At 44.5% G+C, this 22,962-nt stretch overlaps 3 protein-coding genes across 4 annotated transcripts; 2 read left to right on the top strand and 1 right to left on the bottom strand.

The window, feature by feature from the left end:
• Window positions 1–1,540: 1,540 nt before the first annotated feature.
• LOC101769656 lies at window positions 1,541–5,337 on the top strand. Its single transcript, XM_004973222.2, has 9 exons — window positions 1,541–1,858; window positions 1,940–2,017; window positions 2,549–3,082; window positions 3,200–3,302; window positions 3,651–3,751; window positions 3,862–4,036; window positions 4,331–4,501; window positions 4,594–4,694; window positions 4,827–5,337. Exons 1-9 carry the CDS (start codon window positions 1,589–1,591, stop codon window positions 4,878–4,880), a joined length of 1,587 nt encoding a protein of 528 aa, XP_004973279.1. The 5' UTR covers window positions 1,541–1,588; the 3' UTR covers window positions 4,881–5,337.
• A 4,458-nt stretch (window positions 5,338–9,795) lies between these two features.
• On the top strand, window positions 9,796–14,467 carry LOC101768991 (lipid phosphate phosphatase 2). Its single transcript, XM_004973220.4, has 10 exons — window positions 9,796–10,051; window positions 10,207–10,342; window positions 10,452–10,522; window positions 11,746–11,967; window positions 12,074–12,161; window positions 12,242–12,351; window positions 12,457–12,550; window positions 13,492–13,680; window positions 13,783–13,842; window positions 13,929–14,467. Exons 4-10 carry the CDS (start codon window positions 11,752–11,754, stop codon window positions 14,099–14,101), a joined length of 930 nt encoding a protein of 309 aa, XP_004973277.1. The 5' UTR covers window positions 9,796–10,051; window positions 10,207–10,342; window positions 10,452–10,522; window positions 11,746–11,751; the 3' UTR covers window positions 14,102–14,467.
• Window positions 14,468–17,922: 3,455 nt separating this feature from the next.
• Window positions 17,923–21,880, bottom strand: LOC101768585 (thylakoid membrane protein slr0575). Of its 2 annotated transcripts, XM_012847148.3 has the most exons (10): window positions 21,497–21,880; window positions 21,335–21,381; window positions 21,147–21,249; window positions 20,830–20,916; window positions 19,901–19,984; window positions 19,674–19,727; window positions 18,552–18,632; window positions 18,380–18,425; window positions 18,202–18,287; window positions 17,923–18,102 (listed from the first exon to the last, which is right to left on the bottom strand). In XM_012847148.3, exons 1-9 carry the CDS (start codon window positions 21,737–21,739, stop codon window positions 18,235–18,237), a joined length of 798 nt encoding a protein of 265 aa, XP_012702602.1. In that variant the 5' UTR covers window positions 21,740–21,880; the 3' UTR covers window positions 17,923–18,102; window positions 18,202–18,234. The 2 variants fall into 2 exon arrangements, with proteins under 2 accessions (XP_012702602.1, XP_004973276.1); XM_004973219.4 differs by having other exon boundaries at window positions 17,923–18,287; window positions 21,497–21,879.
• Between the last annotated feature and the right edge of the window lie 1,082 nt (window positions 21,881–22,962).

Below are 22,962 nucleotides of genomic sequence, written 5' to 3'. Positions count from 1 at the left end.
GTGATCTTGCTGGTGGCAATGGCGGCGGCGTCCTAGGGCGTCGTTCTCCCCGTTGAGGGCGCCATCTTGGAGCTCCATCCCTGCTACACGGGGTTCTCTAGGTGAAAATCCTGTCCGGATTCTGGATGAGTGATGGTGGCGCCACCGGCGTCATCCCCTCCTTGGAGACGTCGTTTCTAGAGACCCAACTCGGCCATGATGTTGCTCGTGACAACGACCAAGGGAAGCCATAGTCGGTGGCGGCACAAGACGAGATGGTGCAGGATGGTGAGCTTTATGGGGGTTGCTAAGCTCACGTGGAGGCGATCGTAGTTCTGGTGGCGATCAGGGTTATCGCATTGTTGTCGGTTGGCTGCTTGCAGCGTACCGCGGCGATTGGCGTTGCTTGGCAACTATCAGTGCGGCGTGGGACTGTGTCAGAGGACGGCACTTGCAGCAACGGCACCGTGGGATGACTAGGTTTGCAGCGGACTACAGTGGTTGGCTCAGCTTTGCTGGACTACTCCGATGTGGTACATCGTCGGAAGATGGCACCAACGAATTCTTCGGCTATTGCCTTGGCGGCGAAGGCTATGTGCGCGGGTGGAGCAACAAGGTGAAGTCGGCCTGTGGTGGCGGTTTGGCAGTTCGATGGGGACCTTGGGAAGTGGGGCAGATTTGCCCTCCATTCTGCTGATGGCGACACTAGAAACGGATCCGTGGCATGGAGTACTGTGGCGGACGTGGTGAGGCCCCCGCGCGCGGTGTTTTCTTCGAGGCGACAAGAGCGAGGTAGAGTCGAACGACGAGTGTGGTGAGGCTCCCGCGTGTTTGTGTTTTCGTGCTGACGACTGCAAGGCAGCCTGCGAGAGGTCCGAATCTGATGGTATCACTCTATTAGATGGAGTATGGTGTTGCAGCGGTACTACGCCGAAGGATCCCGCATGGTGGTGGCCTTCTTGGTGCGGTGTGGTATGCTTTCTTTTAGGTCCCTATCAACACGGTCACATCGGTTGGTTTTGGCGACTACATGAGAGTGAGATTGTTGGAGGGCGCTACGATAAGGCTTTCGATACGGTTATCGTTGTCAAGTGGAGTTGTGCGGCTGCGTTGAGGTCCCAATCCAACCGGTCGTATTTGGCGGTTTTGAGTTGAGTGTTACCCGCATTGATGTTTCAATCCCACAGGGCGAGTATAGTCTGTTTTTTTCTTTTCTTTTTCATTTTCCTACTTAAGCCTCCCAAGGCTAAGTCTTGTATTTTTCTACTGTATCAATAAAAACTCGCATTGTCTTGCACTTTCAACTCAATTTTTTTTTGATAAAGATGCTTCCAACTCAATTGGTAGTGCTAACCGCCTGACCCCAAACTTCTTGCAAGAAACAGTTGATTCGAATTTTCTTTATAAAGAAAAAAAAGGTTACGTAAGAGTAAATATGATTTGATTTTTAAAAAAAACAATAGTTATGAATACTCTATTTTATTTCTTTATCGAAAAAAAGGAAGTACGTAGAGTATTTGATTTTTGACCAAAGCAATTCTGTTCCAAGCGACCATAAAAGGCCACCTTGAAAAAAGGACACGGAAGGTCCAAAACGGCAACGCGAGCTATGATTCTCCAGCCAATCCCCGCCACCCTCGCCGGCGCCGCCACTCGCCGGAGCTCCGGCGAAGCCCCCTTCGCCCCTCGCCTCCCCCGCCGCGTCCTCGCTCCAATCCGCGCCGACTCACCCCCGATCTCCATCTCGTCGTCCGCCTCCTCGGCCGCCCCCTCGCGGCCGCCCAAGCCGCCCGTCTGCACCGCCGACGAGCTCCACTACGCTCCCGTCGGCGGCGCCGGGTGGCGCCTCGCGCTCTGGCGGTACAGGCCTCCCCGCAATGTATGTGCTGTCTCGGCTGGTTCCATTTGGTTTGTGAAAGAGCCGTGTCTGATTTGATTTGGCTCGCTTGTGTGCGTGCAGGCTCCTGTCAGGAATCACCCGTTGATGCTGCTGTCCGGGGTCGGCACGAACGCCATCGGATTCGATCTCTCCCCTGGGGTGAGTAGGGACTCCCTACTTTCCTGTTCCTCTTGAAATGAAACTTGTGTGATTGTGGTTAGAAACTTGAAATGTGATCTGCAGTGTTGTGTAGCTTATGTTCCGGGAATTTGATTTCGGAGAGGGAGGTGTAATGTTGTGCGATCAAAGTTAGTTTTGCTTTGGAGTTCTGTTGGGGCTAGTGAATCCAGAAGCAGTTTTTGCTTTGGAGTTTTGTTGGGACTAGTGAATTCAGGAGCAGTTTCTTTGATGGGGCTAGTGAATGCAGGTTGCATACTTTTCATCTTTCAGCTCTTCCATTACCATAAACTCGAATCTGCATCTGACCAGCTATAGCCATGCGTCCCTGCATCATCCACTTCTACACATATGGTTGTTAATGTTCATGCTCATGCACTTCCGAATTCGTTCACTCCCTTTGTCATTCACGTGTTGCCACAATTGCACTCTCATTGTATTCCTCAACATGTTATTAAAAAGACTGGTGTTATCTAGCTTGTCCTTTACCTTGCTCTATTGATTTCCCTTCAGGCTTCATTTGCCCGTCACATGTCTAGTCAAGGATTTGATACATGGATAGTTGAAGTAAGAGGTGCTGGTCTGAGTATACGTGAATATGAAAATTCTGCTGCATCTGGCTCGGTCACTTTTCAGGATGCCTCTGGTAGTATTCAGCCTCTTGATAAACAGGGTGCATTTGAGGCTGCTTCCCTTCAGAGTTCTAGTGGCTATGCTAGTGATTGTGATGACCTTGGAATAGTTGCTTTGGATGAACCACCTTTACTCGCAGAGCTTTCAAATTTTTTTGATCGAATCTCGAAGCTTATGGAAGAAGCTGCTACAAATGGAAATTTCCACGAGATCACAGAAAAAGTTTCTGTTCTCTCAGAAATGGTAGAGAGCTCTACCATTATTGGTCCAGTGAGAGAAGAAAGTCTACGTCTTTTGAAGAATTTTCAGGACCAGTTGGATTCATGGGAGCGCTTTGTATCAACACAGATGGATCTAACTTCTGAATATAATTGGGACTTCGACCATTACCTGGAGGAGGATATACCTGCTGCGGTGGGTGGACATGATCTATTCAAAATTGTTACTTCAAATTGCTGGCAGATCTTGTAGCTGTTAGTGTAATAATTATTTTTTCGTGAAATATATCAAGTTTACCACCTATTTGTACAGGTGGAATACATTAGACAACACAGCAAAACAAAAGATGGGAAGTTGCTTGCAATTGGACATTCAATGGGCGGAATTTTACTATATGCAATGCTTTCGAGATCTGGTGAGACACTGATACTGCTTTCTGTTTGAGCTTTCATGCAGCCCCCTGCCCCCTTCTCTTTTTTCCCTTTTCTTCTACACAGAATATAAATGAGAGCCAAATCTTCACTTGACTTATCAAATGTGTAGTGCCATTTGATTAACAGCGGCTAGTAAGTATGTTTTGTAATAACAGCATTTGAACAACTTATAGATCCCGGCCTTTCAGAACTTCAGATCCTTTTATTTGCTAAAATGCAAGTTCAAGCTGTCTGTTTGTTGAGAATTATCATAATTCTTTAGAGCTTACTGCCTTTCAATAGCTGATTCTTTAGTACCATATCTTATTTGATTTTCCCCTATCTTCAAGGTTTTGAAGGAGTTCCGTCAAATTTAGCTGCAATTGTTACTTTGGCTTCTTCTGTTGACTATACAACATCCAATTCATCGCTGAAGCTGTTACTGCCTCTTGTGAGTAAAACAAACTGACAGCTTGAGATGATTTTTATGAGCATCTATATCTAATCGACTCCTTCAATATTTTTCATCAATAAATATAGACTGATGAGTTTGTTTGTCAGGCTCATCCTGCACAGGCTCTTAATGTTCCTGCGGTCCCATTGGGTACATTGTTGGCAGCAGCATATCCGTGGGCGTCTGGTCCACCATATCTTTTTTCCTGGCTTAATCCTCAAATATCAGCTCAGGACATGATGCACCCAGAGCTGTTGTCTAAGCTTGTTTTCAACAACTTTTGTAAGTAGTCTTTCGTTACACACTGACACTGTGTTGTCTTGATGTAATGGTATATATCTATTATCTACCTGTTCTGCTCTCTTGCATTAATGCAAGCTGTGGTTCTATACAATTAGTTGTGTATTCGCTCCATGTTTAAATATATGTGTGAACTAATTAACTTGTTCTAAACGTCATATATCTAGAAAGGAGTTAGTACTATTTCTGATAGTTACTACATTATGCATCACTGCTATTTTGGATCTACAAAGATGTGTATGTTCATAGAAGTTGATATTATCATACAATCTGCAGGTACAGTGCCTGCAAAGGTTGTACTGCAACTCACGACTGCTTTTAGGGAAGGTGGACTATGCAATCGAAATGGAACCTTCTCGTACAAGGATCATTTGCGAGAGTGCCAGACCCCTGTCCTGGCATTGGCTGGAGATAAAGACCTCATCTGCCCTCCAGAAGCTGTTTACGGTAGGGAGTGCATTGCTTCCATCTCCTGCTAGCTCAATTCCTTTCCGTGCAGATTGCTAATTTCAGTTTGGTCTCTGATTCCCATTTGTTAGAAACTGCAAAACTCATTCCGAAGCACAAGGTGAAGTATAGGGTGTTTGGAAAGCCACAGGGCCCACATTATGCACATTATGATTTGGTCGGAGGTCGACTGGTATGTATTCTGTCTCCTGACAAGTGACACCTAGCATGAGGTGTTCACATTGAATGTGCCACCTTTTATGAGATCGATCTTTGCATCATGATTTCGTTATATCAGCAATGATACCATTCCTGTTTTACACAGGCGATCGATGAAGTCTACCCATGCATCATAGAATTCCTCTCTCGCCATGACTAGTCGTTGATTTGGTTATATTATGCTAACACTGAGTAACATACGAGTATACGACAACATGTTCATCTCAGAAGATTTTTAAGTTGGGCTGAACAATCTTTTCCATCGCCGCCTCAATGAATGACCAGAAAAATAGGTAAATGTCCGCGATCATATGATGTATCACTGTAAACATGCTACTGTATATCAGTTAGTACTTCTCACTTCCTTTTTGAGGAGAAGTTAGTGCTAATCTTGTTGTGAAGAAAAGGTAGAAAATATACTGTAGGTTACATGTACTCCGAACAAGAAGCTGTAGCTTAGGTCGCAGAAACTGTACCATACAGGGCTTCTGACGATGTAACCTTTTGTCTGTGTCAGGTGGATACCCTTGTTGACATGTAAGTGTAAACAAAAAAATGTACATTTATGTTGTATCATTTGGGAATTAAATATTTAAGTAACGACCTTGTGCCTTGAATTTGAGAAAATAGCAATGTGATTTAAGATAAAGGATATACTTCCAGTCTCTTGCATAATCTGATACATATGGCCGCGACGGTTATAGATACCCAGGTACCTCGTGGAGGCCCCAGCTGACCACTAATGGGCCGGACTGACTTGACGAAGAAGGCAGAAGATAAGTCCAGCTAGGGCTCCCCGCATGTTGTAATCCGACTAAATCTCATCTATAGGAATTGGCTAGGGGTCCTGCCATGTAACCCTAACCCTCGGACTATAAAAGGGGAGGTAGGGGTACCTCTAGGAGAGGAACGGATCCAATCGCTCAACATAACAACCAACACCTGAGCGCAGGATGCAATATAATCCTCCAAATAGGACGTAGGGTACTACGCTACACTGAAGGTCCGAACTTGTATAAATCTCTATGTTTTGTGCATTGCGTTATCATCAAGTTCATAGTCTTGCAATCCTCTCTGCCCACGAATCAACCATCTGGTTACCCCTTGGTCGACTGCCGATCACTAAATTCGACAGTTGGTGTGCCAGGTAGGGGTGATCGTGAGGTCCTCCTCAATCATTCAAAATTCGGATGAGTCGTTCTCTTATCAGGTCAATCTGGTTTTTGAGAAGCTATCGACCTTTTATTTCGGACCTGTACGGGGCAAACAGCTGCCACCAACACGCTCTCTGTAATCATAGTTGCTGCTCTAGCTGTACTCATCTACACCAAAACTGCCGCCGGCCATGATTCCATCTGCATCGGTTTGACAAGCACGCGAAGGGTGCGGGTGGATTCCTATATCCCTGCTTCCTGACGTTGACTCCACGTTTGCCTCTACAAGAGGTATATGTGAACAAGGAAATAATCTTTCTATTATTTTTCTTCTTCCTATCATATATCTGATTTGAAGTACTCCTTCGTGTGATTGGTCGATATTGGTTCTAATACGTTATTTATCTCACCTGATGCATATGCATGATCTTCCGTAATCCGTACGGCTAACTTGCCGAGCACCCAACGACAGATTGTGTGGGTCGGAGCTCATGTGAGTCTGCTGCGCTCGGTGGCAGCTTTACGAGCCAACCAACAACGCCACGCACTGCTTACAGTCAACGTCGCCGACTACTTCAACCCCTCAGACCGGCATGATAGTTGGGACGAATCCCAACTAGTTTGCTTCATCGAGGGCTGATTGCCGACCACAACAACTAAGATGACGCTCGTGGGCTTCTAAGCCCAAACGCAAAGACCAACCCACTGGTTCTCCGACTCGACCATGAATGAAGCTAAGTCTTATTTACAATTAAATTTTATGGTTTTCGTATATCTACATACGCCTCGGCTCCTCCATGTCTCCGTGACTTACTCCGACCGCCTCAGCTCCTCTGTGTCTCTATGACTTTCGCCGACCACCTTGGTCGCACCCCGACTGCTTATACAGCTTGATCCGTCCACTACACGGGCGGTCGGGGGCTACACCCCACGGGTGCCCAGCTCATGCTGATGCTTTTCCGCACAGTTCCGACTGCTTTGCGGCTTGTCCGTCCCTCTTAACGGTTGCTAAAGTACTCGGGTAGCATACGCCTTAATCCGTGAAGCCTGACCCTCATGTGTCGCTTCCTACTAAGAACACTCGAGTCTGCTCGGCAACACCCCGGCAGGGTCAAGTGCCTGAACGTAACGGGCTAACTACTCGGGGAAATTATCTGGCTACAAGAGTAGGATACGCAAGAGACAACGAATCAAACTTCCGATTTATTCAATCATTAAATATTCTACATTATGCTACATAATGTTTGCATTGTCTTTTTATAGCTCAGAAACTACTCAGCGTGCCTCCTTGCTGCTCGGCCGACCTCTCTGGCTTGGGTGCGGGAGGCGACACGATGTGCTTCTCCTAGGCTCGGGGATCAAGTGCGAGAGGCGACTTGGCGAGCCTCCTGCTGCTCGGCCGACCTCTCTGGGGCGGGAGGCGATTCGGCGTGCTTCCTTGACTCCGCTGGCTCCTAGCCTGAGGGGCTGGATGCCATAGGCGACTCGGTGTGCCTCCTGCCACCAGGCCGACCTCCCAGGCTTCGGAGGCTCGGTGTGGGAGGCGACTCGGCGTGCCTCCGTGACTTCGCCAGTCCTCACGCTTGGGGGCTGGGCGCAGCGTGCCTCTGTGGCTCCGCTAGTCCTCGCACTCGGGGGCTCGGAGGCTGGGTGTAGGATATCACTTTGACGTGTGTCCATGGTGTTTCACAAGACAAAGACTACAAGATCAAGGATTGTTCTTTGAGCACTGCGCAACTTCTCGCCAACCAGACGACGAAAGCACTCGGGCGAAGCTTATCCAACTCGGCATTCGTGTCGGGCTGCCGTTCAACTCCACACCGCTCGGGGGCTTGACGGTTATAGATAGCCAGGTACCCTCATGGAGGGTCCAGCCGACCACTGATGGGCCGGCCTGACTTGATGAAGAAGGCAGAAGATAGAGTCCAGTTAGGGCTCCTCACGTGTTGTAATCCGACTAGATCTCATCTATAGTAACTAACTAGGGTCCTGCCATGTAACCCTACCCCTCGGAGTATATAAGGGGAGCTAGGGGTACTCCTAGGAGGGGAACCGATCCAATCCCTCAACGTAACAACCAACACCCGAGGCAGGACGCAATACAATTCTCCAAACAGGACGTAGGGTATTACGCTACACTAGCGAACCGAACCTGTATAAATCTCTGTATTTTATGCCTTGTGTTAGCATCAAATTCATGGTCTTGCGATCCTCTCTGCCCACAAATTAACCATCTGGTACCTCTAGGTGGACTGCCGGTCACTAAATCCGACAAACCGTTGGTCCCTGGAGCAGTCAAAAGGCTTTATAGACTTTATGGATGTTTATTTGCCTGCAAAGCATTGTGCAATATGGTGACTAGCGGTGCTTAGGCTTTTGTTTTTATCTTTCTCCCCATAGAATGACGATGGTGCCCAGCCGCAGCCACAGCTTTAGAAAGTCGGGAATGATGAGTCTGATCTCCTTTTTCGCTTTGATATTCCGGTTGGCAAGACTATGAGCTGAGATCCATCCAAGTTACCTGCTGGCCTACCCGAAAGAGAAGGAGTGGCAACGTGCCCGCGTCGTGTCATGTGCGCTGTTGGCCAGCTCATCATGCCGGGACCATTGCCGGATGATGCATTTGTCTGGTCTCTGAAAGCACATGCTCTTCAAGTGATTCCAGTTGGTGGTTGGCACCTCACCGTGTTTAACTGGAGTGATACAGGAATTACGATTATCATGTACGGACATCCTCGTGATTCCCTAGGAAGCCTGTTATAAGTCAAAGAGTGTCAAACAGCATACCTAAAAACATATCTCAACTTGGACTTCTCTCCTAATAAGCCATGGATTCACATAGAGGATGCTGACAATTGTCACTCACCATCTGCACAAAGTAAGGAAATGGAGCAGTAGTTGTTGAACAGAGCTACTCCAAAAGCCCCCTTATATTACCCCTAAATCTTATTTTGGAAGAAAAATACAAGAACTTAGGCTTCAACAGGTCCTTGTTGTTTCCGAAAAAATATAGCGATGCTAAAAACTTCCCCGTCGCCCCGCATATTTTCACGTCGAATGCTCCTCCCCAATCACCCCCACCGCCCGCATATTCCTTCCCACCAATTTTTTTAGCAGTGGAGCGGTAGAAGAGCGTGCCCCGCACTGCGCTCAGCACCTCCATAGCGCCTCCCAGCGAGCTGCTCCAACAACATCCAGTCCATAGCTGCCTCCTGCTTCTTCCTCTGTCTCTATCTACTGGGGTCACGTCGCGTTCGTTCCTGGCTGCTTGCTTGCATGTGCGAGCGTGGTGGTGTTGTTCAGCTGGGTGAGTGAGAGGTCGCCGGTGGCTGGAGCTCAGGGATCCGTGAGGCTCGTGGTCACTTAACGGTGTGGGCTCGCCCCACCGGGCTTTGTCTTCCAAGTACACTGCCGTGTCTTCTCCTCCAGCGTGGTGGGCTGCGGAGCCCATCAGCTCCTCCACAACGAGGAGGCGCGTTTCAGCGGCAAGCTGGGCGTGCGAGGCGGGGGAGGGCGCCGGGAGCAAGACTGTGTGGAGGTGGCTGAGCCTCACCACGTTCGTGGCGGTCCAGCTGAGGATATTGAAGAATTTATTATTAGGGATGTGCTGTAGTATGACATGATTTTGGGGAAAGAAATTTTTAGTAGAACCCTCGATACATAGTTCTGGGAAAAAAATTTTAATGGAGTTACTCTAAACTTGAACTTTTCTAGTCAAGCCATGAATTTACAAAGTACTTTTATAGAGGGCCGTTGTGTTTCGATTGGTCTGCGAAAAGGACTTGCTACTGAAACGGAGCACGCTACAACTTTCGCCCCCTACCTATCTCAATCTTCCAAACATCAGCAAAGAAAGCCAGCGGTGCAGTCTTCAACCCCGCTTGACCCAAATTGTCGGTAACAGAGCCGGCGACGAAACGGGAACAGCTTTTCCGGCTAATCCGATTATCCGCGAGATGGGCCGGCGCCCACTCCACCGTCCATCCGACGGCTGGGATCACGACAGAGCGAGGCCATCCATCTCCTCCCGTCGGCCGTCATCGCTAGTGTCTCGTCCACTGCCATCTCCTATCTCCAGCGGCGGTGGTGGCCTAGTGTGAGCCCAGGCTCCCCAGCCGCGCACAACTCCGGCGGCCGACGGCCAGATATTCGAGGAACCCGTCCCGTTCCGTTGCAGGTCCGCCCCGCAAGAACACGCTCGCCCTCTTTTCACTTATCCCTTCCTCTTTTCTTTTGCTTTTTATTAAAATAAAGTTGCCTTTGGAAGATTCTTGTGCCGCGAGCCCGATTGAGTTCTTTTCTTTTCGTTATATTTGAAATGATGAAGTACAGATACCCAGATTGCGGCGGTGAGAGACAAGGTCTTGGCCTTTGCCTTCTGTTCCGGCGGAATCCGTTCGGGACCGCCTCGCTCGGCTGCTCGCGACGGCGGCGGCGGCGGCGGCGGCGGATTCCCTGATTCGGAGTGGTAAGTGTGTTTCAGGAGACTCTGAGCGTTGGAGTTCTCCACTCCCGTTGCTGTAACATTCTTTGCGGCTGCGTTCTTTCGCTGATTAAATGAGATACTTTTTGGGCAGTTCTTGCGTCGCGGCCGAGGTGTCCGGGAATCGATCTGAATCAGCGCCTTATCAGTGAGGAAAAGGGAGGAGTGAGTTCTTAAGCTCTCCATATTTCTGTTTCTCTTGTGCTCAGGAGTATGTCCTTGCGGTACAAAAATTAGGTTTAAATGTTGCTAAGTGGGGAATGTTTTCATTTTTTCCCTGAATGAGAAATGCTTACGAGCTTAATATGATTAGATTAGATGCCTAAGGTTGCAAAGGAGGAAATTTTTGGACCCTGCGTTTCAGTAAAAAATTATTGTCTAGTTTAGAGGGAATCGGCAGCTGGTGTCAACCAGTGTACTGCTATTGATCTTCAAGCTTTTGTGCTTCTACAGTCTCATTTTTTCTGGAGTTACTAGTCACTAACTGCTTCTACGCAATAGGATCTGTTCACAAATTTTAATTACAGTGATAGAGTTAGCATTTTTCTGCTTCGGCACAATGGAAGTTCCGACCCTCTTGTTCCCTCGATTGACATTTTTTGCACTTTATAGCTGCCGAGCAGACTTACACATGCAATGCCTCAGTTTTGTGGTAGTTAAGTCAATCCCAAAGTGGGTGATTGTTTTGAATTTATGGTTCTTTCAAACACCACCTAGTTTGCCTGAAGCTTTTATCATATTTTTTATGCATAAACAATTAAATGGATTACTTCGCCCTGAGTTGCAAGAAATAGTACTTGTATTGCTTCCACCAATAGCCCTTCAAGTTACATTGGCTATGTACCATGCCGCATATTCTGTTGAAGGGGAAGCTATCCAATGCTTGAACCATGAAAGTGTGGTTGCCACTTGCCACTACCTCAAGTTAGACGTAGTCCTATTTCTAATAAACTTAAAATGGACAGATGCATATTACCGCTAGATATTCTTAAAAACATTCTCTTTCCTGACCTTGCCCTTGCTATGATTATATTGGACTTCATAGTTGTGTGGCAGTTTCTGTGATTGTTTCTTTCAAATCTATATGATGCCATTGAACTGATTTTCTGACTGCTACTAACTTGTAAGTTTGGTTCTTTTCGATTCATTGTAAATGTTTACAGGGTTTCTGTTATCGGATGTTAAAAAGCTTTATGGAATAAATTTTTATTGCTTTCGTAACATTGAAAACTAGCAAGCTTTAGACAGCATGAGAATTCAATCTACCTGGAGATGTTTGACGATTCCCTTCTTGTTTCATTTGCACACTGCTAACATATGACATATATAATCCATGTGTACTTTTATTTGCTCACTGTGAAGTTCTTTCTTTTGCTCTTCCATTTTAGGGGAGAATGGCTGATATCCAGCTAGGATGCCACACTATAAGGTCCCATGGTCCCAAAGTGGCAAGATTACATATGTATGACTGGATCATACTTCTCTGTCTTGCTGTCCTGGATGGACTGTTAAACATAATTGAGCCTTTTCACCGCTTTGTTGGACGGGATATGATGACTGACTTGCGCTATCCTCTAAAGGGCAACACAATTCCATTTTGGGCTGTTCCAGTATGTTCTTGCTTTACTTCACATTTTCTTATGACTTCATGTATCAATTTAATTGTGTGCTATGCACAATTTGTTTCTCAAGCGTCTAGCTTTTTCTTGATTACAGCTTATTGCAATAGTGCTACCCTGGGTTGTCTTTGCTGGAATTTACTTTAAAAAGAAAAATGTCTATGATTTACACCATGGCATACTAGGTACTTTTCACTCTCAGTATTTTAATATTGAGTTATTCAGTGGCACCATCATTTTGTGCTGAACTATAAAATTTGTACAGGGATTTTATATTCAGTGCTTATAACTGCTGTGATTACTGATGCAATTAAGGATGGTGTTGGCCGCCCTCGCCCAGACTTCTTTTGGCGTTGTTTCCCTGACGGCATACCTGTAAAGTTCTTCCACCAATGCCTTTTTTTCGCATATGAAGAATTCATTCCTATTGACATGCTTTCAAACCACATGTAGTCACCAAGTCCTATGTTTGTTTTCTAGAATTATGATAATGTCACCACTGATGTCATTTGTCATGGAGAAAAGAGTGTCATCAAAGAAGGTCACAAGAGCTTCCCAAGTGGACATTCTTCATGTAAGAAACTAAATGACCTGGTACATTATGTCCATTATGTTCCTAGTGACAGTTTGTAGCTTGTGACTAATTTGTTCATTGGTCCACTATTTTGGCATGCAGTTATCATAACTGTCTGATTTCAGGCAATTATTGTGATTGTTTGTATACATCACTTGCTCTTCTGAATCCTTGTACTAGTCAATCAGTTTACTTTAGTCCTTGTTTATTCTATTGCATTAGCCAATAATTTGTTCTGTTGGTTCACTCCTATATAAGAATTTCGGGGTGAGTCGATCATTGAAAAAAGACAAAGACTTCATTTATGTAATATCAAGTCTTTTTATTAAATACGTTCTAGTGTAGTTTCATCCTTTTCTAGAGGAAAGGTAACACTTAAATAGTACCAGTATGCTAATAAGAAATGAGAAATAAGCATACAGCTAGTCAGAGTAAGGATTAAAAAGGCAAAGTTCAATGTTTTCATGCAGTTCTGACACAATTGTTGTCTACATGAATACCTCTAGCCTGAATATGCTGTTATATTATAACTAAAGCTTTCCTTTAATTGGATAAGATCCTTTGATTTCTGCCCTTTCATGTTATGTATACACTTAGAATGATTTAGCTACTGTGCACTTGGAATTGCTGTTCTTTTCTTGCTAATGTCTGACAATCAGATGATTATCCTTTTCATCATCCCTGTCACACATTAGACATTACACAATTTCCATGGCATGACTGGCAATATGAACGATACATATTAGCAACATATGGTTTCAGCACATTTTCGAGCATGGATCACCTACTGAGCAGGTTGTTTACCATTTCATAATCTCAATAGTCATTGCAGCTTTGAGAATTTCTATTTGGTTACCCTATTAGCTATAATATGGTATTCCCCCTATTGTTTCAGCAGATGACCTGATGAACCTGTTCCTACCCTCTCTCATCTTCTGCAGGGTCTTTTGCTGGTCTAGGTTTTCTTGCGTGGTACTTGGCTGGCAAACTTAAAGCTTTTGATCGCAAAGGTCATATTGCAAAACTGTGCCTAGTATTTCTGCCTCTCCTTGTTGCGTCTCTTGTTGCAGTTTCTCGGGTTGATGATTACTGGCATCACTGGCAAGATGTGTTTGCAGGAGGCATCTTAGGTTTGCTACTTTGATATATTTTTTGTATTCAACATTTATAATACCTTCACACTCAGAAGTCCTACGGGGAGCGCAAGTCTAAATCTTCTTTCTTCTTTTCAGGTCTTACAGTTGCTTCATTCTGTTACCTGCAGTTCTTCCCGTATCCCTTTGACAATGATGGTACCTATATATATATATATGCTGATGAGATTCTGGACTTCTGTCAGTATACTTTACCAAGTGTTTATTTTCCTATGCATTTGCAGCTATATGGCCTCATGCATACTTCCAACAGCTAGCTGAAACGCACAGCAATGGTAATGCAAACTCATTCGAAGTAAGACCTGCGGAGCTTGAAGATGAAGAAGGTCATGGCGGCATTGCCTTGAGAGACACCAGCCCTATCTTGGAGTCAATGGAGTCTGGCAGGAGACCGTGAAGCATTGCACTGCAAGCATCTCCAAGGTTCTAATCCTTCCGTTCTTTATGAGTTTGAATTCTGGAAGCATGGCGACTTGGCAAGTTGCATGGTTGTAAAGAGTGTGTGGAGTTATGTCTACCACCTTCCTTGATCATTGACTTGGCTGTTTCTTGTGATAGTGCACGGGCCTTAATACCATGGCATAATAGCTGTTGCGGTTAGATGTAAATGACAGTGAATGTTTATGTTTTCAGTGACAATGTGAATAGCTGGTGTTGGACGTTTGGTGTAGTTTGTAGTCAACGTTTCCCTTTGGTTGTAAATGAAATCGATGGATGGCGTGCGAATGGTTGCAAAGTGCTTCAGAAATTAGTAATTCTCCAATTCTGAAATATTTCCGCCATTTGAGATCCAGCGATGTCCTCATTTTAGCGGATTCATCTAAACCTGTCTTGTTTCTGTACAGACCTATGAGTTATAGGTTAGTTCATCTGTTTTAGCACTTCTTGAGTACTAAGATCTGTAAGAATTAGGATTTGTCACATGGAGTTTTTTTTCTTCTTTTGCTTAAGGGCCCTTGGCCATTTTTACTAATAGCATAATGGCACCCCCTTTTCTTTTTTTTGCAAAAGGTCATAATGACATTTTGTATAATTATGCATAAAAGGTTCACTTTGTTACTATTGATTGTTTTCGTCTATTGAAAATGTCTGGTTTGGGCGTGCTGTTTATACGAATTAAACCCTAGTGGTGCGTTTGGTTGGAGATAATTGGTGAGAGGGAACGAGAGTTTAGAGATGAGAGTAGGAATACGGGTTTTAATGGGTCATCATAGGAATAGGAATTTTAGGATGAATTAATAAGGAGGTAAAATGACCTCGATTGCCCCTATTTATTAGCCATATCTTATGCTAATTGGCTGCTGCATGCCCACGTGCACATATGCCAAATTAAGTATAACGACTTATTTTTTGGGACAAATTTTGAATAGTAGAATGATTTGTTTTTTTGGACGAAAAGAGTAGTTTGCTACTGTAAATCTGTAATGTGATGTCAGACTATATTATTTGATTTAAACTGGCCAACGAAACCCTCTGTGGTTGGGATGCAAGATACAACTTTCAGGCTGAATTCAGTTTCCGAACAAATTCTCCTTTTTTATGAGCTTTGAGAGAGCCTAGAGACTTGCTGTGCAGTGACCGACAGACAGTAACATTCGTTGTTACCCTGGGCTTCACATCGATGAACTTTGCCATTGTGGGGAATGGGCAGCTGTAGCTGTAATGCTGCAAACATGCTCCAAAAATTGTCGCGAGTTCCAACAGTACAGCGCATGAACCATCTGAGATCTAATGCAACGTAGAAAGCCTTACGAGATCTCCTAGCAAAAGAACAGTCTCCACTAAAATTCTAAAATAGTACTGTTAATGATGCCTTCTCGTCTAATAATTAAGCATATACTGCTCTGGGATCTACACATCAATTTAGCTTCAAAAACGTACATACATGCCGAGCTGCAATTGAGCTAGCCAGCTTTATCTCCCAAAATGTACATACACGCCTATCCTGAACTAAATGGACCAGCTGAAGTAGTGATCCACTACAAAAGAATACAAAGAGAGCCAGAGAGTGAGGAGACTGAAAATCAGGCTACCTCATCAAGAACTGCTAACCACACATGGAGAGGCCTAGCTAATTGTGCGACGGATTGGACCTGCTCTTGGGCATCTTCTTCAAGCTCTCGAACACCGTCGCTGGTGCCTTGAAGAACCGGCTGAGCCCGCTCAGAGGCGTCGAGCAAGAGCTTGCGTCGCGGCATTGCGTTGACAGAAGCCTCCTACTCCTCATGACAGAGTGTTGTTGTTGCTGGGGAGATGGCGAGGCACAGACAAGGAAGACGAAGAGAAGGATCAGTAGAGCCGAAAGGATGGTGGCCACAAGTGCCTTGGCACTGGGAGGCCTCATGGTGTTGTTTCCTTTAATTGTGATGAGAGGAGATGAAGAGAAGTGAGGGGCTGGAATATTATGTGTGGGGTATAGTACTTATAGCTTGTGATCTGAGGCATCTTCTCGTCGATCTCATTCATATTCTCATGTGAATGTCGTATGTGTTTGCCTTGACCATCAAGTAGCATATGCAACTAGAAAAATTAAAAAGTTTTAGCTAGCTCCTGATATGATTGGGACGCGGTATAATTACAGCTTTGAGTCCTGATGGTTTTGTCAAAAGCTAAACGAGTTAGCCTTTCCTAGGCCACAAGGGATCGAGTGATGAGATCAAAAGTGCAACAAGGACAACTAGACGGTAGTTGTAAAGGCTAATGAGACAGTTGAGCTGAATAGTTTAACACTAGGGGTGAGAAGGATGGAAACTGGTCATGCTTCCACATGAGAGCTCTGAGCGAACAGCACGGCAATTGTACCACATGGATCGTGGATTCATGCATGACTACCAGCGAGGCTCGCCGCGCGCGCCGCGGCGGCACCGCAAACCAACCCGGCGTGCGCGTCCGGTCGGGGAAGCAGGAGGAGGAAGATCTGGGAGCGTGCTGCCGCGCCGTGCACGCACTACCATGCACGTGACGGTGACGAGCAAGAACATGCCTTCGCCAACAGGCTCACGCACTATACTACTATAGCCATCTGAATGTGTGATTTTTGTCAAAATTTAGAAGCTTGGATCATGTATGTCGAAATGGTTTCTAAAATCTGGATAGTTAATTCCTTTTCTATTGTAAAGTGACATTATTTGGAGAAATTATTTTTCTTTCCCCCATGAACATTTCATTCTGCTTGTAGATGTGCTTGTTATTTGGTTTTGTCCCAATTATGGATCACCTGTTTGTATAAATCTTGACGTGGATCTCCTATGACACATCGTCATCACTAAAACCCGATTCGGATCAGACCATGAAGCTGCTAATAATGCTGCAAGCACAAGAGAGCAGATGTGGCTGACTGGTCATAAGATTCCTCATTTGACCATCATGTATGTAGTAGCGATCACAACCTATCTAATCTCCCTTTGTAGCCTAGGCACGTACACACCACAAAAGCTGGTGCTCGTCATGGATGCATGTGGCTTGAGAGAGCCACACATGAGTGAGTGGAAGCTGCACGATAACTGCGGGCACTGCTCACATGACCCATTGGTTTGTAGTTTGTACCTCTACAAAGTATCTTCCATTCTGCTGCATGTGCAGTTCTTATTTTCGGAAGGTGGAAGTGTCAGATTGTCAGTCTGCATCAGTAGATGCACGCCTGCTAATTAACTTATACTGTCATGCTTTGCAGTGAGCATAAAAACCATGCAGGGCCCTGACATCCTTCCTGTAATGTAAACCTGCACCGCATTCACCTGAATATTCAGCTTCTAGAGCTGGGGCCAAGAATCATGGGTTCTAGATACAACACAGCAAACAAACTTTCACCTGATTGTCGTCTCGTCTGGTAATATTTGTCATCTGCACTGTCAGTAATCTGGCCTACCAGAAGAAGGATCTACTGTTGTTAGTGCTCAGTGTTGCCTAGATCCAGATCCTGAAATGGATTTATTACTCTTCTGTGGTCCTCAGATCTGTTGCAGCAATTCTCTATATTATTCACTGGTGTGTCGATCATTCGATGAAATGTTTCACTCCTCTGCATGTGGATGCAGGAGAGATGAATGAGCCACTACACATGGTGAAGTGCAGAATTATGTATGCTACACCAGTGAAGAACTTTACAAAACTCCAGTGTCAAGAAACGATGTCTGAACTGAATATTTCCAAATGCTCTGCTACTGCCTTCCGCACAAGTGCCCACACACACACACAAAAAAAAAAAAACCAACGTTATTGAAACTTCCTGAAGAGTTCCATGAAGAAAGGGGCTAAATACCTTTCAACTATATGGACAGCATTCCCAATCAAGTTCATTTACATCTATGTTACAATAGCTTTTTCTTTGCACATGCCCATGGAGTGTATGAAAGTGGTAGGTCGCAGTCAAGAGTCAACAACCAATAGCTATCAAAGCTGAGAAGCCAAAAATAAAAAAGAAGGGTAAAATATGACACTATTAACATCATATATGCAAATATCAGTGGATCAAAGAAAGAGAAGAAATAATTCTACTTTTGCATTTGAGGGAATTCCCAAAGTTCGTTTCTAAGTGCTCTCTGAGATAAGACGAACTTCATATAGATCATCACCACCTTTTCCTGCATTTGTACAATAATGTTGAAAAATGGGTGAAATAGAGTATACAGACTTGATAGTATTCTGGAGCAATACAAAAATTAACAAAACTTACCAATTTCCGCCTTAATCCCAGGTCCAAAAAAGGAGGTGAATTTTGCCTGCAGACAAATAAGTGCAAGGAATCAATGCCTGCAGATCCAAACTGCTTCTAATATTTCTATACTTTACACAGCGTCAGTATTGTTTTGTACTTCAGGCCAGGTATATAAAGGAGGCAGTTTCACCTGTCTCTTCTCAAAATCAGACAGCTCCAATGCTTTGGCTTCAAATACGAGTACTAAACTATATTTCCCATCCTCAGTTACCTGCATCCAAATAATCATGTGAATCCTGTAATACAGAAATGCACCAAAAGAATTGAGCTGGCCATTTGGTAAATAAATATCGTTCGACTGAAAGAACAGAAGATGGCAATCAGAAAACTAATCCTTTGGAATGTCCAAAGGTATAGGGATGACAGCAAAGACTGTTTTTAAAAAATGGAACTGTCAGCAAAGACTGTTTTTTTAATGGAACTGTCTAAATTTTCCTCATGTCGGTAACGAGACATAGAAGCATTATATTCATGGAACATTGATAAAGGACGTTGATTAACCTGTAGCAACTATATTTTCGAATTATATAAAGCACTGACCTTATTAACCTTTACCAAATTATCATTTTTCATTCACTAGATAGAAAGAAAAACCATGTGAAGAAGATGCCCCCCTGGTTTTGTCTTAAGACAGGGGGAGTACTGAACACTTTGAGTTACTTACAAGATCTGTGAGCACCTAGATTTGAGCCCCTCTCAATTGGATGTTCTATCATTTATCTGGTAGCAGAGAATCAACTGTGGCATTTATGGCTTGTTTCAAAAACGAAAGGAAGGTTTAGTTAAGTTTTTTTGAGAAACCATGATCCCTCTTAAGTTCCACCTAAATCATGGTATTCGTGTCCTTATATGAATTTTATGCATCTTTGATATTCACAATTATGTTGAGTGACTACTCAAAGAAGTAGCAGTTGATTGGTTACAGTACCAGACCACTAAAAGTTAATGATCTTTTATAGGAACATATTTTCGTCATTGAATTTTGGTTGAAGTAACTGCATGAATTGTTTCAGTAAAACTCTATAACGATACCAATGTCATGTCCACAATGATTTGCACCACGCAAATTATGTGCAGAGTCTGAAGTCATCTTGTACTATGTATAGTTGATAAATTCCAGGACTCATAGATTTTACTCAACTCTTAAAAAACAGTGCATAATACAGAACCCAAAATAAAATATGTGATTCACAATTTCCAATATATGGAGAATGCTACTCCACAGAATAAAACAAACAGACAGTGAACTTACTTCTTCTCGAATTTTTTGTAATATAGGTGCACTACGTCTAGGAATGCCACCACCCTGTCATTTAGGGGGAAAAAAGAAGGCATAAGAGAAAGCAACAAATGTCCTTACCATGGAGAGAGACATCTTGTAAGACAGTACCGATGACCATTAGCTGAATTTGAAAATAGTCTGATATGAATAATGTAAAACCATGTTAATTCATGAAAACGGATAGAATGAAGAATTACCAAACCATATTGAAAGATTCGCTGTAGCGCTTCATCCAGATGCTGCTCATCACCATATCTAAAACGAGTTACATCACTCCTGACCTAGGGATGAGCAATGATGTCAGAATAACAAATGGCACTGTAGAAATTTGCTGCTATGTGATTGTATGCTTGATCCTTGTAAGCTATTTTGTCAGTTTAGGTCACGCGACTTTTTTCCATGCAAATGCATGACAATATTACCTTAACCAAAAGGCCAAGTTCAGGCTTGAGTGCAAGAACTTAAAAAGTACCTCACTATTAGCTCAAAAGCATGTGCTGAACAATTGTGATAATTCCTAATTAATATGATTAAGCATGTATAGAAACTTAATCAATGGTCCAAGCTACTAAAGTGTGTTGCATCAGAATCAAATAGATCATCAAGCTCATGTTATAGTAACCATCTGGGATTGTGGTTATTAGGAGGTAGGCTTAAGTGATATTGTGATGTGAAAATTTTGTGAATTTCACTTATATCAGTCTATTGCATCATGATGTCACTAAATAAGTGATAATCGCAGGTTTTTGAAAAGTTAAAATTAACCAAGGAGTCAATTATTCTTCTTTGTTAAATCCTCCATGTAGATTGCTAGAAATTAACTAAGAATCTCAGTTTTACGCATTTCTATTTTAATCCCCAAGACCGAAATGTGTGACATCATGCGGCATTATGATAGTATAAACAGCAGGTGGGGTTGAAATAGTGTCAGTTTCTTTTCCCATGTCCACACTAAGTAGAATACCTCTTTTTCGTACAAATTTCAAGTTCATCTCATGTTTGAAATTCTGCCTTCAGCAAATTGCTGGTTATATAGCTCAATTTTACTTTACATGAAAATATAATGGAATACAAACAGCCCACATCATACTAAATAGTCATGTTTGATCGTATGAACAAAGATTACCTGCTTCAGAATAGGGGTGGCACACTTTTCTCTTAAAGCAAAAGCATCAGCGTAGGTTATGCAGGGCACTGGTTTCAATTCTGCATACTGCATATAGAAAATTCAGAATGAAAACTCAGCAAAGAAACCATGCACCTTTCAACCTAAATTACTAAAGCATTTTGACTCAATTGAGATTGTTGGTGCATACTGCTTCTCAAGACTTAATTTGAAGCACGAAACATCGAGGCACATAATTTAGAGAAGAAACAGGATCGTCCCTAAAGATATTATCCAGTAATGTCTTGTACATGTACATATATAGGGAGAGTTCTTACCTTCAAGGCCATGCCGATGATTGTGAGAGGAAACCCGTAGGTTAGCAGCAGGGCTGACCACTCCGAGCCGGGAAGCAGATTGAAATACGAGCCGAACCCATACCTGGGATGCAAGCACACTTAATCTCCATGACAGAGCATTCTGAATCTTTTAGACTGATATAAGACTGGAAAAATTCAGAACTCACGACAGAAGCGAGATCCCAACTCCCAGCCCAATCACACCGAAGGACACCTGCAAATGACAAGCGATTCAGCACTAGAGGACACGATTGCTCGGTGTGACAACTGACAACAGCCAAGGCGCAGCGACCTTGTTCCAAGAAGCAAGAGATAGCCGGGCTGCGCACCTTGGCGAGGGAGAATTCGTCGTCCGGGATGACAGCCTTGCCGGTCGAGGCGCCGGATGGCTGCGCAGCGGGCGCCGCGGCAGGAGGTGACGACGGCTCCGCCGCGCGTACGGGCGCGACTGCGCGCCCCGGCCGGCGTGGCAGAAGGGACAAGGAAACACAGGTCGCCCGGCGGCGAGGGGAGGCCGGCGCCGGGAGCGCGGCGAGCGCCCGGACCGCGTGCGCCGCGCACTGCACAGACATCTCTTCCTTGCTCTGTTTCTTCACCGCGCGTCACTGCAGTACTGAAGCGATTCTTAAGGGTGCTTGCTGCAAAATAAGTGTGTTTTTTGGATGGGGACGAACGGGAGGAGCACGAGGAGGGAGGCGGTGGTGGGCTGGTGGCTGGGATTTTGGCGCGTGTGAGGGAAGAAACGAGTGGATCACCCGCAAACGAACGGACGCCAGAAATAAAATCCGAGCCCCCTCCTGTGTCCTGCCTAGCCCTGCAAATGGTTTGGGCTCGAATAGCTTTAATGGTCTGAGTTTTGCTGTGGACTTACTTAGGTTGCGTGCTAATGGGCCGACTCTGTTAAAAACATTAACTTAGTTTGGGCTCCAGCTCGTTAGCAATTTGGAACGGTGTGAGGAGCGGATAGCTACAATTTAATTTTTTTAACTGGTTTCTAACTGTGGATTGTGTCGCGGTTTCCTCAGATGGGCCGCCTATAGAGACTATGCTAACCCCTCGTAGCCTCGCCTCGCCTCCCTTTCCCCACCGCCGTAGCCACGCCTCCACATCCACCTCGCCCACGCCGCCGCAAAGCCTCCACCTCGCTCACCCGCAGGCAACACCAAGGCATGCCTCCTCTCCATCCCATCCCCTTAGACACGGGCACCTCCACGTCGGCCGCCTCCTTCGCATCCGCCACGACGCCTCCACCTCGTCTTCCCCCCTCGGCAGCTAGTCTTGTGAGTTCATCCCCCGTCATCTTCTCGATCTCGTATTGCCTAAGGTTTGTACCTCATGCTCGCGATGTGGGTTCTTGGGTGTTCTTGCGCTCTTCCCGTCTTTGTACCTGCCAAATCATCAAGCCACCAGAGATGTATGGTAAAAAGAATTTTCCCTGGATGTAAGCAGCTTAGTTTTGGCAGTTAAATTAAGTACAGTAAGTGGACTTTTTCCTAGAAGTAGTAATGTTACCATTTATGTTAAAAAGGGAAAAGCATAGGTTGTATTTTCCAATTGAAATGTTTGGTTAGCTAGACTTAATCTTGCGAGACTGATCTACACATTTTAGATCTGAATATCCAACCACACTCTTTTTGGTTGGCAACCTCTAAGCATTTTTCTTCTCCAGAGATAGTGATGTAGTCTACCAACTTAATTATGCAGCATCGAGGCTATAGGAGTAGCTCACTAGAATGTGAACTAATCACTATAACTAAATGCATTTAGAGTAGTTGTATTCCACTACTGTCAGAGT

This window comes from Setaria italica, chromosome VI (genome assembly GCF_000263155.2).
Source record: "Setaria italica strain Yugu1 chromosome VI, Setaria_italica_v2.0, whole genome shotgun sequence".
Classification (NCBI taxonomy): Eukaryota; Viridiplantae; Streptophyta; class Magnoliopsida; order Poales; family Poaceae; genus Setaria; species Setaria italica.
Note: the sequence above shows the minus strand (reverse complement) of the source record. Positions and strands in the feature narration are given on the sequence as shown.

What these genes read in the sequence shown, in the direction of transcription:
- LOC101768991 (XM_004973220.4), top strand. Translation starts at nt 11,752, where the DNA reads ATGGCTGATATCCAGCTAGGATGCCACACTATAAGGTCCCATGGTCCC. An exon ending in GTTTCCCTGACGGCATACCT is followed by an intron (nt 12,352 to 12,456) that starts GTAAAGTTCTTC and finishes TTTGTTTTCTAG; the next exon opens with AATTATGATAATGTCACCAC. An exon ending in CCCAAGTGGACATTCTTCAT is followed by an intron (nt 12,551 to 13,491) that starts GTAAGAAACTAA and finishes CATCTTCTGCAG; the next exon opens with GGTCTTTTGCTGGTCTAGGT.
- LOC101768585 (XM_012847148.3), bottom strand. Translation starts at nt 21,739, where the DNA reads ATGTCTGTGCAGTGCGCGGCGCACGCGGTCCGGGCGCTCGCCGCGCTC. An exon ending in ACGAATTCTCCCTCGCCAAG is followed by an intron (nt 21,382 to 21,496) that starts GTGCGCAGCCCG and finishes TGTCATTTGCAG; the next exon opens with GTGTCCTTCGGTGTGATTGG. An exon ending in GAATCTTTCAATATGGTTTG is followed by an intron (nt 19,728 to 19,900) that starts GTAATTCTTCAT and finishes CCTAAATGACAG; the next exon opens with GGTGGTGGCATTCCTAGACG.
- LOC101769656 (XM_004973222.2), top strand. Translation starts at nt 1,589, where the DNA reads ATGATTCTCCAGCCAATCCCCGCCACCCTCGCCGGCGCCGCCACTCGC. An exon ending in GGTACAGGCCTCCCCGCAAT is followed by an intron (nt 1,859 to 1,939) that starts GTATGTGCTGTC and finishes GTGTGCGTGCAG; the next exon opens with GCTCCTGTCAGGAATCACCC. An exon ending in GATTCGATCTCTCCCCTGGG is followed by an intron (nt 2,018 to 2,548) that starts GTGAGTAGGGAC and finishes ATTTCCCTTCAG; the next exon opens with GCTTCATTTGCCCGTCACAT.